Raw genomic sequence first — 16,010 nt, 5'->3', positions numbered from 1 at the left:
CCATGGGGAAAATATTAAACAACACAGGAAGCATCAAAAGAAGATGGAAGGAATACACAGAGTCATTATACCAAAAAGAATTAGCCGATATTCAACCATTTCAAGAGGTGGCATATGGTCAGGAACCAACGCTACTGAAGGAAGAAGTCCAAGCTGCTCTCAAGGCATTGGCGAAAAACAAGGCTCCAGAAATTGATGGAATATCAATTGAGATGTTTCAAGAAACAGATGCAACACTGGAGGTGCTCACTCCTCTATGCCAAGAAATATGGAAGACAGCTACCTGGCCAACTGACTGGAAGAGATCCACATTTATGCCTATTCCAAGAAAGGTGATCCAACCGAATGTGGAAATTATAGAACAATATCATTAATATCACACGCAAGCAAAATTTTGCTGAAGATCGTTCAAAAATGGCTGCAGCAGTATATTGACAGGGAACTGCCAGAAATTCAGGCTGGTTTCAGAAGAGGACATGGAACCAGGGATATCATTGCTGATGTCAGATGGATCCTGGCTGAAAGCAGAGAATACCAGAAGGATGTTTATCTGTGTTTTATTGACTATGCAAAGGCATTTGACTGTGTGGATCATAACAAACTAGGGATAACACTGGGAAGAATGGGAATTCCCGAACACTTAATTGTGCTCTTGAGGAACCTTTACATAGATCAAGAGGCAGTTGTTTGGACAGAACAAGGGGATACTGATTGGTTTAAAGTCAGGAAAGGCGTGCCTCAGGGTTGTATTCTTTCACCATACCAATTTTATCTTGTATGTTGAACAAATAATATGAGAAGCTGGACTATATGAAGAAGAACCGGGCATCAAGATTGGAGGAAGAATCATTCACAACCTGTGTTATGCAGATGACACAACCTTGCTTGCTAAAAGGGAAGAGGACCTGAAGCACTTACTAATGAAGATCAAAGACCACAGCCTTCAGTATGGATTGCACCTCAACATAAAGAAAACAAAAATCCTCACAACTGGACCAATGAGCAACATCATGATAAACGGAGAAAAGATTGAAGTTGTCAAGCATTTCATTTTACTTGGATCCACAATCAACAGCCACGGAAGCAGAAGTCGAGAAATCAAAAGACGCATTGCACTGGGCAAATCTGCTGCAAAGGACCTCTTCAAAGTGTTGAAGAGCAAAGATGTCACTCTGAAGACTAAGGTGCGCCTGACCCAAGCTGTGGTATTTTCAGTTGCATCATATGCATGTGAAAGCTGGACAATGAATAAGGAAGACTGAAAAAGAGTTGACGCCTTTGAATTGTGGTGTTGGCGATGAATGTTGAATATACCATGGACTGCCAAAAGAACGAACAAATCTGTTTTGGAAGAAGTGCGGCTAAAATGCTCCTTAGAGGCAAGGATGGCGAGACTGCGTCTTACATACTTTGGACATGTAGTCAGGAGGGATCAGTCCCTGGAGAAGGACATCATGCTTGGCAGAGTACAGGGTCAGCAGAAAAGAAGAAGACCCTCAACAAGGTGGATGGCGCAGGACCGGGCAGTGTTTCATTCTGTTGTGCATAGGGTCGCTATGAGTTGGAACCGACTGGATGGCACCTAATGACAACAACAACAAAACTGGAAATCGAACTGGAGAGTTCACTGGAGGTAAAATGTTTTTAAATGTCAGTGAAATTTATTTATATTTAAATTGTGGATTTTTAAAATGTATGAAAGTTAGTTTAATTATATTTTGGAACCAGAAAATTATTTAAATAAGTGTGTGTGTATATATATATATATATATATATATATATCAAAATTTAGTTTAAGTGTTTTCATGTTGTTTTTCAAATATCAATTGGATATGGAGTTAGATTAATGGGAAATTTTTTTTTTTTTTTTTTAAATTAAGGGTCTCTACATGTTCTTTTTTTTTTTCCTAGGGTTCTCTTCTTATTTTATAATTGAGTATTGACATAGGTTAAAAAGTGAAAATTAGAATTTTACAGAATAGTCTATAAATATTAAAGATGAATTTTTGCTTTAGGTAGACAAACAAACAAAAAATCCAACAAGCCAAAAAACCTTTGCACAGTTCTTTACCTGTATAATGGCTCAGCAAATAGTTAGTTCTCTAAAAGTTTACTGTAATTTTTTTTTTCTAGTATAATTGTTACACATTTAAATCTACCATTCTGTTAAGAGCTTGACTACTGGCTGAAAGGTTGGCAGTTGGAACTCACAGAGAGGTGCTTCAGAAGGTAGTCCTGGTGATCTGTTTTATTTTTCCTCCTATAACAAGAATTCCACTTGTAGGCCAATGTCCAGGAATGATATATTGGCTTATCAATGCTGTTTGCGATTTTTTTCTTCTCGATCATAATCAATATGTGCATTTTTGCCTCAAGGTTGCCTAGTGGATTGTGAATCTCTAGACTTCACAACTGTTTTCTAAGAGCCAAATGCTTTCTTTTTGTCATGGTTTGTGTTTTTATTTAAGGAAGGAATCTCTTCTTATTAGATTTTTTGTGAAGATATTACTGGATTTGACATACAGCCAATTTGGCTGGTTGGGCAGTGGAGAAAAAGAAGTTACAGATGGGAGGTGGATCATATATCAATAGCTGTTTTACAGAGTATATATTTTTTTTTCTATCCTTCAATTTCTACCCTTCTAAGTAGTAGATTTTGTGTTTTTATCCAATCTGCCACGCTTTCTCTTATTTTTTTATGTATGAGTATACGTTTTTTACAATTTAGGAATGCTGATGTATTTGGGACTTTTTTCCCTCCTTAATTTTATTATCTTCGTGTGTCTTCTCAGTGTTTCAAGTTTTTTCTCTGGAGAAAGTTGTTGACTTTTCTTAAAGATGTGTTTTGAGAAAAAAAAAAATGATTCCCAAAAGTAAAATAAATAAAAAACTTATGGAAGAAATAAAAGACAATATGCATGCTATGTTTTAGAAAGTCAGAAGACAGACAGATTATAAACAAAAGAAAGTACAGAAATAATAGAGAGTTGGGCTTGAGAAATCCAGGCACAGCGGAGTTATAATATGAAAATAGAATGAAATTAAGGCATGGATGAGAACCTAGGTGTAATTAAAATTCTGACATACACAGTTAATGATTCATTCAGTGAAGGAAAATTATTTTTATAGAATATGTAAGAATAAAATAATTCACTATCATAGAAACTATGCCTTTTCTGTTTTATTAAGCATTTATTGAGTAATTTGCAACCAACATGTATTCTGTAAGTTCAGTTACTATTAGTATTAAGTTGTGGCAGTCTGCTTCCATAAAGATTACAGCCTTGGAAACCCTATGGGGCAGTTCTACTCGGTCCTATAGGGTCTCTATGAGTCAGAATCAATTCAATGGCAATAGGTTTGTTTTGTTTTATTTTATTAAGCTGAAGTATTTTCTTTCTTTTCAGTTTTGAGTATACTTTAAAAAATTCTGTCTTTTTTTTTTTTTTTACCTATTGTTTCAGTATGGCTTGGGAAGAGAATTTATTAGATGATTTACTAAATTTTGCTGCCACCCCCAAAGGACTACTACTTCTTCAAAAAACAGGTGCTATCAATGAATGTGTGACCCTAATGTTCAACCGATATGCAAAAAAATTACAGGTAAGAATTACCATCTGCCACAAGAAATTTTTGTTGTTGTAAAGGCCATAAGAATATTATTCTGCTTTCTCTGTGTGAAGAGGCTATTCAACCTCAATTGAAAAACCATATAGCATTATAATATTTAACCTGATATTTTTTCAGGAAAAATTAGAGAATTAATGTTGGTATCTGTGACTATGCTTATACAAGATGAAAAGCAACCAAATGGAGTTGAAAATTTTAGTTAAGCATCCAGATGTTTTATAAATTTTTTTTTTAGATATACTGAAACTGGGTGGAACTTCTGGAGAAAAAAGCCTATTGGGTACCTAAATGTGTATGTCAGTGAAGGTTTGGACCTCCTATTTTATTAATAAAAAAATTTTTTTACAGGAATTCTCTTATTCCTACTGTTAAATAAAATATAATTTAGCCTTTTCTCAGAAAGCCAAGTATTTTTCTGTTTCATAATACGGTGATACTCTCAGAGGTCACTCAGGTGTATTTAGCTTTTTGCCGTCATAGTAAATACTCCCAGACTTTTTGAGTTTTTTGGAATCTCAGGTGTGCTTTTAAAAGTTTTTTTTTTCTTCCCTTCTCTCCCCTCCCCTTCTTACCTCTCTTCCTTCTTCTTTGTTTTCTTTTCTCTCTTGTCTCAGTTGTTTCTTGTTGTCACTAGGTTACCTGCTTGCAAAACTATCTTCTCTTTCTCGTACTTTTTTCAATTGCAATTTTTTGCTTTTGTTTATAATAAATAAAATAGTTTACTCTTTTGAGTTTTCTTTGCTTAAGAAGAATAAAGAGTCCCTGAGTGCAGGCCATGCTCATTCCTTCATAAATAAAACGTGTGAACATTAGTTCATGAGCTTATGATATTAGCTTTGTTATATATATAAACGCGCTGTTGTTAGATGCCGTGCAGTCTGTTGTGGCTCGTAGCGACCGCCATGTACAACAGAATGAAACACTGCCCGGCCCTGCGCCATCCTCACAATTGTTATGCTTAAGCCCATTGTTGCAGGCATTGTGTCAATCCATCTAGTTGAGGGTCTTCCTCTTTTTTGCTGACCCTCTACTTTACCAAGCATGATGTCCTTCTCCAGGGACTGATCCCTCCTGATAACGTGTCCAAAGTATGTAAGATGTAGTCTCGCCATTCTTGCTTATAAAAACGTATTTTTTATTTTGTTTATTTAAATGGACTTGGGGTAGAAAGAATTCAGTTACTTACTTGCCTCAGTTCATGGCATACTGTCCTCACCTATCCATGAAAAGTTCCTCTCTTGTTTTATTATTTTTATTCCCCTGTCATTTCTGACGTAGCATTCTGTTTCACTCTGCATACATTCCCTTGCCCCAGGCATCTCCAATGGCTTTGAATATGTGTATTACTTCTTGTAGAATGTGTAGAAGTTTTTCAGACTTTTTAAGTTTACAGAAATGAAACTGTAGTGTTTTAACTTCCATTTCTCTGTTGGTGAGGCTGAGCCTCTTCTTATATACTATTTAACAGTTTACATTTCCCTTTTTGTTTCTACATATTAAAAAATAATAATCTAGTCTAGGAAGACTAGAGCCCAGGTTTCTTTTTTCTTATCTTTGACAATGTTAACGAAGTGAAAGTCTTGTTTAGTAAAGCATCTCTAGCTTCTCTAAGATTTTCTCTGCCTCTTCAGTACTTTGCGTGAATTTGGGAAGCCCCTATGGCTACAGACATCTGAATCAGCAGAATCAGTGGGGATATTGATGAGTAATGTGTTCTTTAGTTCTTGTGGAGGAAGGTGAGTGGGAAAAGATAGACATAGATCTGGCTGTAACTCTTTGTCGTCCGACTAAAGAACTGATGGATTGTAAATTAAGGAAAATGGGTAATATGAGTAATAAAAATAGAAAAGGAAGGCAAATTTGTAAATGTTAAGTAACAGAAAACAGGAGGAATATACTTAATTCTTTCTCATGGTCTTTTAGTTTCTCTTTAACTACTTTTTTGGGGGGGAGGCATTAAAACAGCAAGTGTGCAGTTTATATTTTAAAAAAGTTGAAATTAAAAATGCATCCTTTTTATGAAATATTTTTTAAAAAGTCTAAATTGCAATTGCTTCACTCTGTGTACCAGTGAAACATTTTATTAACTAATGTGATCTTGGCCAGAGCCTCAGGAAGAACATTTTATAATATCTCTTTATTATTTCCTTATTCTGATTTATATAAAGAGCTATATTCTCTTTGATTTCTATTATGAATGCATACCTAATGCTCCCTTTGTAAAATAATAAATTACGGTTACGTACAGAGCTATTTAGAAATCTGTGAATTAATGTTAAAGATTAGTTCTTTGTATAATATAAAATTCTCTTTTCTTAGGAACAAAAATTGTATTTAAAAATAATTGTCACGTTAAAGATACTATTTTTTTTTGATTGTTTGATTATCTGAGAGCCTAGTTAACAAACTCACATTCAATACAAATGTATATTAATTAGGAAATCTATGGCACCAACCTAAAAAAGTAAACAATAGAATAATACAGTTTAGAGTTGTAATAAATCTTAATCTTCATCTAGCCTAAGTCCCTTATTTTATGTATGAAGAGACTTAACTTATAAAAAGGTTCAAGGTCAAAAAGCTACTGAGTTTTAGAGCTGGGACCAGAACCAAGATCTGAAATAAGATTGTCAAAAATATTGCATTAGTACAAACTCTTTAATTGTAATTTTTTTGTTTGTTCTTGCTAGTATTATCCTTACTTGATGGAATGTTTAGTATTCTCATTGTAAAAAAAACCAATAACCCTATATGAGCATGCTGTGTTTTCTTGCATCTCATTGGAGTTCCTTATTTGTGTTTTCAGATCAGCAGGCATAAAAAGTTTGGCTATGGAGTTGTGGTTGCTCAAGTGGCATCAACAGCAGCAGGTGCAATAGCGTTACAAAATTCAGGTAAGACTTTCCTTTTTATTAGAACTATAATTGCTTCATTTAAAAAATTTTTTAAACCCTCTATCAAAGTTACCACTTATCTATCAGAACCGTAATTAAATAAATTGAGGAAGCCAACTGAAAATTTAACAGGCATGTTCAAGTGTCAGGATGTATACTCTAAAGTTCTTTTCAAGTTAGGCCTTAGGTAGAAGACAGTTAGGGGTTTATTTTTTTATCTTTTTTATTCCATGAAATCCCTCTCAGACTCCCCGCCACCCCATGACATGTACACACACACACACACACACACACACACACACCCAACCTTGTTCTCTTTCCTCCTTAAAACAGTGACACATAATGAACCAATGAGAGATACTTGATGCTTTTAGGGCTTATCTTGCAAATAAAAAATATATCCTCGTCTCTCTTGGTACATTTTATAGTATTGCCTAATGTTCAGCTTATCAGTAACATATGTGCATCAAAATTTGCATTCATAATTGTTATCACTGATGCGTACCATTTCCTTTTTCCTTGTTCTCCTTCCTTCCTGAAAGCATCTTATTCACAACTAACCTTTACCACTTATCTTTGCAGTTTGCAGTTGGTATGCATTATCCACTATCACCTAGATTTTCAAGAACTTTAAAACATTAGGAATTTAATAGTTCGTATTTGAAGATTACATAAATCCTTAACCACAGACAGATGTAATCTCTAAAAGAGATGTTATAGCTATATTTCAAGGCTTAGAGTTGATGAATTATAACATCAGTGATCACTGTTCATTCTCACCTTAAATGAAAATATTTTCCTATAGTGTTTTTTAAATTTATTTTTTGACTGAACTAATTTGGGCTACTTGAATTATGAAACATATTTCTTGGCAGATGAACTGTGTCTTTTTTCTTTTCTACTTAAAATCCAATCTAGTGTAACATTCAGGAGTACATTAATGGAGTTGTTTGGAGTCTAGAGTTAATCTCAGCTCATACCCTTGGTCAAATCATTAAGTCTTTGAACCTCATAGTATCAAACTTTTCATGAGAGGCGTCAATGCAGTTTTTTATAGGACAAAGGAGGAGCTCTGACGGTACAGTGGTTAAGTGCTCAGCTGGTAACTGAAAGGTTGACAGTTTGAACACACCAGTAGCTCTGCAGGATAAAGACCTGGCAATCTGCTCCTGCAAAGATTACAGCCTAGGAAACAATATGGGGAACTCTGCTCTGTCCTATAGGGTTGCTGCGAGTCAGAACTGACTCGATAGGACCCAATGACAACGACATGTTTTTGTTGGGCGCTGTTGAGCCAGTTCATAACGACCCTGTGTACAACAGAACAAAACATTGCCCTGTCCAGCGCCATCTTCACAATTGTTGTTATGCTTGAGCCCATTGTTGCAGGCGCTATGTCAGTCCATCTTATTGGGGTCTTCCTCTTTTTCTCTGACCCTCTACTTTACCAAGCATGATGTTCTTCTCCAAAGACTGATCCGTCCTGATAACATGCCCAAATACGTGAGACAAAGTCTCACCATCCTTGCTTCTAAGGAGTGTTCTGGATGTACCTCTTCTGAAACAGATTTGTTCATTCTTTTGGAAGTCCATGGTAGATTTAATATTCTCTGCCAACACCATAATTCAAAGGTGTCAATTCTTCTTCGGTCTTCCTTATCCTGCTTTCGCATGCATATGAAGCGATTGTAAACACCATGGCTTAGGTCAGATGCACCTTAGTCTTCAAGGTGACATTTTTGCTTTTTAACACTTTAAAAAGGTGTTTTGCAGAAAATTTGTCCAATGCAATGTGTCATTTGATTTCTTGACTGCTGTTTCCATGGGTGTTCATTGTGGATTCAAGTAAAATGGAATCCTTGACAACTTCAGCCTTTTCTCCATTTATCATGATGCTGGTTATTGGTCCAGTTGTGAGGATTTTGTTTTCTTTATGTTGAATGTAACTCGTACTGAGGGCCGTGGTCTTTGATCTTCATCTGTAAGTGCTTCAAGTCCTCTTCACTTTCAGCAAGCAAAGTTGTGTCATCTGCACATGCAGGTTGTTAATGAGTCTTCCTCCAATCCTGGTGCCTTGTTCTTCTTCATATAGTCCATCTTCTCAGATTATTTGCTCAGCATACAGATTGAATAAATATGGTGAAAGATTACAACCCTGACCCACACCTTCCTTGACTTTTAACCATGAAGTATCCCCTTGTTCTGTTTGAATGACTTGGTGTGTATACAGGTTCCTCATGATCACAATTAAGTTTTCTGGAATTCCTGTTCTTCACAATACTGCTTGAGTTCTTACAGTATCTAGGTGCTATATTAGGAATTTTACATTTATCATCCCATTTTTACTTCATAGCAGTCCTGGATTTTAACATTATTGTTTTCATTTTCAAATAGGAAAACTGAGTCTAAAAGAAGTCAAAGGACTTGCATAAGGACATACAATTCATAATTTAGTGGATTAGAAATTTGAAATTCTTGAGCCCAGAGCCCATATTTTTTTTTATTATGCTGTAAGCACTTTTCTGCTCTAATATTGTTATTCTGAACTTATTATGATTTTACAGTTTTCTTTTACAGATGTTACTTTTTTTGCTTATCCTTATGATTTGATTCTTAGAGGAATTTAATAATAATCAAATTTAATATTAATTTGCATTTAGATATGTAGTATCTGACTTATGAGTATTTAGACTGTATTGAGGCAAAAATGGGTGAACTGAGAATTGTTGAAAGTATATGGAATTATGAAAAAATAAAAATTATATTGGAGTAAGGGTACAAAAAGATATCTATCCTGCCTTCTGATCCCTTTTCCCCTCACCACTGCCACACACATACAAATGTATACCTTTTTAGGCTGCCTTTCACTGTTGGCTCCTTTGCAGAGCAAAATGTAACCTTATCAATTTTCAGAAAAAACATGTTCAGAGTTTTTTGCTGAATAAAAGCTGACACTCATAATTCAACAATTCTCCAGGGAAATTGTCTTTCAGAATTTAGTCATTGCACAGTTTTATAGTAGTGAGATATCATAAGGTATATTAATAATGGCACATATAATTTCTATCAAGAGTAGAAGGTTATTTTTTATATAAGAAACAAGGATATGTCTCATATCAGTATGGACCAGTCTTGCCAGAGGGATATTCGTATCTTTAGTCCATAATCCAAGGAAATATTAATACTATAAATATGACATAAAATAATTTTTTTTTAGGGTTTATTAGTGCACTTATAACTGAATTATGGGCCAATCTGGAATGTGGAAGAGATGATGTCAGGGTAACCCATCCTAGATCTACTCCAGTGGATCCTATTGACCGAAGCTGTCAAAAGGTAAGAAGTGATTTGATTTGTCCAATAATATGTAGAATTTAAGTATGTATCTCAGAAATGATTTCATCCACATTTTATGTTCAGTTACAAATAGTAGGCTTTCCATTTTCCCCTCTTTCTTTGCATTTACAAATTATTTTTTTCCTTTGCCAAATAAATTTAGTGAATAATAGGAATACTGGTGTTCTCTGGGAATGATGTTTTGCAAGGGTGTTTTTCTTTCATGTTATTTTAATTATATTTTTTCACCCTTAATAAAAAGTAATAGCCTACCAGGCATGTTACAAAACAACCCAAAACCAAAACCAACCAATCAAAAAAAAAAAAAAAATCGTGCAAACAAAGAAAGTAGCTTTTTGCCCAAAGGATTGAATGTAATAGAATATTGTCAGGATTATTTGACAGGAGTAAGCAGAGGAAAGATACTGTCATTTAGAGTAACATGGTAAAAAAAGTTCTGAAGCACTCATATAATATTCTTTTATAATTCAATGACTTTTTTTTTTATACTTTTTATTGAGCTTTAAGTGAAAGTTTACAAATCAAGTCAGTCTCTACTCTCCCCCTAATGAGACAGCGCGCTCTCTCCCTCCACTCTCCCTTTTTGTGTCCATTTTGCCAGCTTCTAACTCCCTCTACCCTCTCATCTACCCTCCAGGCAGGAGATGCCAACATAGTCTCAAGTGTCCACCTGATCCAAGAAGCTCACTCCTCACCAGCATCCCTCTCCAACCCACTGTCCAGTCCAATCCATGTCTGAAGAGTTGGCTTCGGGAGTGGTTCCTGTCCTGAGCCAACAGAAGGTCTGGGGGCCATGACCACCGGGGTCCTTCTAGTCTCAGTCAGACCATTAAGTCTGCTCTTTTGATGAGAATTTAGAGTCTGCATCCCACTGCTCTCCTGCTCCCTCAGGGGTTCTCTGTTGTGTTCTCTGTCAGGGCAGTCATTGGTTGTAGCCGGGCACCATCTAGTTCTTCTGGTCTCAGGATGATGTAGTCTCTAGTTCATGTGGCCCTTTCTGTCTTTCGGGCTCGCAATTACCTTGTGTCCTTGGTGTTCTTCATTCTCCTTTGATCCACGTGGGTTGAGACCAACTGATCCATCTTAGATGGCCGCTTGCTAGCATTTAAGACCCCAGATGCCACTCTCCAAAGTGGGATGCAGAATGTTTTCTTAATAGATTTTATTATGCCAGTTGAGTTAGATGTCCCCCGAAACCATGGTCCCCAGACCCCTGCCCCTGCTACACTGGCCTTCGAAGCATTCAGTTTATTCAGGAAACTTCTTTGCTTTTGGTTTAGTCCAGTTGTGCTGACCTCTCCTGTATTGTGTGTTGTCTTTCCCTTCACCTAAGGTAGTTCTTATCTACTATCTAGTTAGTGAATACTCCTCTCCCACCCTCCCTCCCTCCCCCCCTCATAACCACAAAAGAATGTTTTCTTCTCAGTTTAAACTATTTCTCAAGTTCTTATAATAGTGGTCTTATACAATATTTGTCCTTTTGCAACTAACTAATTTCACTTAGCATAATGCCTTCCAGGTTCCTCCATGTTATGAAATGTTTCACAGATTCGTCACTGTTCTTTATCAATGCGTAGTATTCCATTGTGTGAATATACCATAATTTATTTATCCATTCATCCATCGATGGCCACCTTGGTTGTTTCCATCTTTTTGCTACTGTAAACAGTGCTGCAGTGAACATGGGTGTGCATATATCTGTTCGTGTAAAGGCTCTTATTTCTCTAGGATATATTCCGAGGAGTGGGATTGCTGGATCGTATGGTAGTTCTATTTCTAGCTTTTTAAGGAAGCGCCAAATTGATTTCGAAAGTGGTTGTACCATTTGACATTCCCACCAGCAGTGTAGAAGTGTACCAATCTCTTCACAGCCTCTCCAACATGTATTATTTTGTGTTTTTTGGATTAATGCCAGCCTTGTTGGAGCAAGATGAAATCTCACTGTAGTTTTGATCTGCAGTTCTCTAATGCCTAATGATCGTGAACATTTCCTCATGTATCTGTTAGCTACCTGAATGTCTTCTTTAGTGAAGTGTCTGTTCATATCTTTTGCCCATTTTTTAATTGGGTTATTTGTGTTTTTGCAGTTGAGTTTTTGCAGTATCATGTAGATTTTAGAGGTCAGGCACTGATCAGAAATGTCATAGCTAAAAACTTTTCCCAGTCTGTAGGTAGTCTTTGTACTCTTTTGGTGAAGTCTTTGGATGAGGAATAGGTGTTTGATTTTTAGGAGCTCCAGTTATCTAGTTTTTCTTCTGCATTCTTAATAGTGTTTTGTATACTGTTTATGCCATGTATTAGGGCTCCTAACGTTGTCCCTATTCTTTCTTCCATGATCTTTATTGTTTTAGATTTTATATTTAGTTCTTTGATCCATTTTGAGCTTGTTTTTATGCATGGAGTGAGGTATGGGTCTTGTGTCTTTTTTTTGCAGATGGATATCCAGTTATGCCAGCACCATTTGTTAACTATTTCGGGGCCTTTGTCAAATATCAACTGCTCATATGTGGATGGATTTATGTCTGGATTCTCAATTCTGTTCCATTGGTCTATGTATCTGTTGTTGTACCAGTACCAGGCTGTTTTTACTGCTGTGGCAGTATAATAGGTTCTAAAATCAGGTAAAGTAAGGCCTCCCACTTTGTTCTTCTTTTTCAGTAATGCCTTATGTATCTGGGGCCTTTTTCCCTTCCATATGAAGTTGGTGATTTGTTTCTCCATCTCATTAAAGAATGTCGTTGGGATTTGGATCAGAATTGCATTAAATGTATAGATCACGTTTGGTAGAATAGACATTTTTATAATGTTAAGTCTTCCTATCCACGAGCAAGGTATGTTTTTCCACTTATGTAAGCCTCTTGGTTTCTTGCAGAAGTGTACTGTACTTTTCTTTGTATAAGTCTTTTACATCTCCGGTAAGATATATTCCTAAGTATTTTATCTTCTTGGGGGCTATTGTAAATGGTATTGATTTGGTGATTTCCTCTTCGATGTTCTTTTTGTTGGTGTAGAGGAATCCAACTGATTTTTGTATGTTTATCTTGTATCCCGATACACTGCTGAACCCTTCTATTAGTTTCAGTATTTTTCTGGAGGATTCCTTAGGGTTTTCTGTGTAGAAGATAATGTCATCTGCAAATAGAGATACATTTACTTCTTCCTTGCCAATCTGGATGCCCTTTATTTCTTTATCTAGCCTAATTGCTCTGGCTAGGACTCTGAGCACAATGTTGACAATGAACGGTGATAAAGGGCATCCGTGTCTGGTTCCTGATCTCAATGGGAAAGCTTTCAGGCTCTCTCTATTTTAGGGTGATGTTGGCTGTTGGCTTTGTATAAATGCCTTTTATTATGTCGAGGAATTTTCCTTCCATTCCTATTTTTCCGAGAGTTTTTATCATGAATGGGTGTTAAAATTTGTCAAATGCGTTTTCTGCATCAATTGATAAAATTATGTGATCCTTGCCTTTTATTTATGCGGTGGATTACATTAATTGTTTTTCTATTGTTCCTGTATAATCTTTCTAATTTCTCAAATTGTTCTATCTATGTGTTCCTTGGCTTGTTCTGTTTATTGCCTTATTTCCTTCCTGATGTCTTGAATGGTTCTGTATATTAAACTTTTGTATTCTGCATCTGGTAATTCCAGGAATGCACTTTCATCTAGAAGATCCCTGGATTCTTTGTTTTGAGAGCCTGTTGAGGTGTTCATGGTCTGTTTCTTTATGTGACTTGATATTGACTGTTGTCTCTGAGCCATCTATAAGTTATTGTATTAGTTTATGCTTGCTTACTGGGCCATAGCTTCTTGCTTTGGTATATCCCTATGGGTTGCTTGAGTGAGGTAGGCTGATTATTTTTGCCTCTGGAGCTCTCACGTCCTGTCACCAGCTGGCTAGAGCTGTTATCAGATATATCAGTCTAGGAGTCCATTCGGTTTTCTTGTATGAATTCAGCTCAAATTTCCAGGTAGGTGATCATCAAGTGTGTGGTACAGGCTCTGTCCTACAGTCTTAGAGGGGCAAGGGTGATTGGTGTATATACTGGTATCTGATTGCAGCGGGGAGGGGGGGGTCAAGCTCTGAACAAGGCAGGATGCTGAGAACCAACCCCCGAGTGTCTCTGAGGAAAGCGTGTCCCTGTTCCCTAGACCCTGCAGGTGGGTGGGTTCTGCAGACAGACCATGGGCACCCAAAGTTTTTGGTTGTAAGGACTGGGAGGTAGCTGTTATCTTTAGACCCGTGTTGTGAGTGGCTAGGTGACCCGAGTGGTTTTACCAGTCCCTAGGTCCCTGATGTGGGTAGGTGAGGACCTTGTTTAATATGCAAAGCAATGTCAAAGATCAAACACCCGCCTCTCCACCACACAGCTGAAATGGTTGGAGTCTGCCAACAAGGGCCTATTCTCCCGAAATAGGCCCAGACAGGTCCATGCAGAAGGAAAAGGTGCTGAAAGTCTACGGACGGTTCATGCATGGACAGGAGCCACTTCTGTCCTGAGCTCACCTGGTTAGTGGAGCTAGCAAATTATCTTTTCCCACAATTGCAAAGTTTTTCCTTCCCCAAGGCTGGGTGGATGGCTGTAGGTGCTCAACAGTGCCTTTCTCAGGCCAATGGAATTAGCCGCTGAAGCCGGCTTGAGGGCGTGGGGGTGCAATAAAATATACACAAGTACTTAGCTTTTGCCGAAAGCGCCGTTCTCCTCAAGTTCCGGAGGTGTGAGTAGGCTGTGTGGCTGGCTGTTTCTCCCTGAGGAAACTGCGGCTGAATGCTAGTACCAGCCCGCCACCTCCCCTGCTCCGGGAATGGTGCCTGAGGGCTCCCCTTGATTCAGGTCTGGTAACTCCTCTCCGCTACTGAATGGTCTCTTCCTCCCCTTGCCCCTCAGTTCATTTTCTAAGCTTGCCTTTGAAGCTCAGGGCTCCCTGCTTGTCACAAATATAGTTGTTTCACTTGTTTTTTTGGGACTTTGTTGCAAAGAGGGGTCGTCAGAAACGTCTATTTTGCCATCTTGGCTCCTGATTCAATTTTTTTTGCTTTCTTGCCTGTAGTGCATACTCCTAGCATAGTGCTGTCTATAAGTAGGCACCAAGTAAGAGGTAACTAGATTATTACATTTATTTATGCTATTTTATCATGTTTTTATTACTATTCAGATCGACACAGCTTTAAATAGTGAATATATGGATCATTTTCTTATTAGAATTAGAAATTCCCTCCTCATTTTATAAAGTATTTTATTATAGAAAAAAAAAGAAGCTTAAAAAAAAAATAGCATGAGTTCATTTTTTACCCTGCAACAGCATTTGTTAAATAACTACTGTGTGTTAAACATAAAAAAAAAAAAAAATACTATCTATTCTTGTTAACTGCCATCAAGTCAGCTCTGACTCCCGTTGCCTAGCCCTATGCCGTCTTCATGAACATTGTGACTATTTTGGCTTTACTAATTCACTGTACAACCACTCTTATTTGCTGAAGAATGTTGCATTTGGCATAACAAATGGGTGGGTTTAAAATGGACTCTTCCATGTCCTCGAATTTAATTGTTTAGCTCTGCATAAACTGTGGAGCAAGGCTGACACTGTTAAATAGTGTGTGAAGATTATATCATGATCAGAATGAGCACCCATAGCCTGGAAATAAGAAAATTTAGATGTTGGTCTTAATTCTTCTACCAACTTTCTGAATATGTTTCTTTGGACAAGTCATTTCACCCCTCTGGACCTCAGATTTTCTCTTCCATTGAGAGAGATTGAATAAGATGATCTTTTTAATATACTCAATATCATGGTTCTAGTGGAAATTCTCAGTTTTTCTGATTCTCAAATTTTCTGATTCTAGTGGAAATTTAGGGGACAAAAAAAACAAACAGAAAACTTAATAGTTACAAATAAGTACAATTTAATATGATATAAACTAAACTTGCAAGTATTGAGAGAATATTGGATTTCCAGAGGAGGATGAAGTTAACAGGAAATCCTTCAGGAAAGATGTTTTGGCATACTTTTTGAAAGCTGAGAAAGTGGAATAATGAAAAAAATGGAAGGACAGGAAGTGCATGTTAGTAAGATAGGAAAATTCTGTACATGTGGCAGTCAGTTGAAGGAGACCACAGGCAGATTTGATT

General features: G+C 36.9%; 1 protein-coding gene across 8 annotated transcripts in view; it reads left to right on the top strand.

Annotated features, from left to right (window-relative positions):
• Window positions 1-16,010, top strand: part of TBC1D32 (TBC1 domain family member 32) — a 318,311-nt gene that overhangs the window by 114,813 nt on the left and 187,488 nt on the right. For all 8 annotated transcript variants that reach the window (XM_064290365.1, XM_023539436.2, XM_064290356.1 and 5 more), the window contains 3 exons: window positions 3,465-3,603; window positions 6,437-6,524; window positions 9,742-9,860. In XM_064290365.1, coding sequence (XP_064146435.1) covers window positions 3,465-3,603; window positions 6,437-6,524; window positions 9,742-9,860 — 346 coding nt within the window. The remainder of the gene's footprint in view (window positions 1-3,464; window positions 3,604-6,436; window positions 6,525-9,741; window positions 9,861-16,010) is intronic.

Source organism: Loxodonta africana, chromosome 1 (assembly GCF_030014295.1).
Source record: "Loxodonta africana isolate mLoxAfr1 chromosome 1, mLoxAfr1.hap2, whole genome shotgun sequence".
NCBI classification, from domain to species: Eukaryota; Metazoa; Chordata; class Mammalia; order Proboscidea; family Elephantidae; genus Loxodonta; species Loxodonta africana.
The sequence above is the reverse complement of the archived record's forward strand: the minus strand, read 5'-3'. Positions and strand labels throughout refer to the sequence as shown.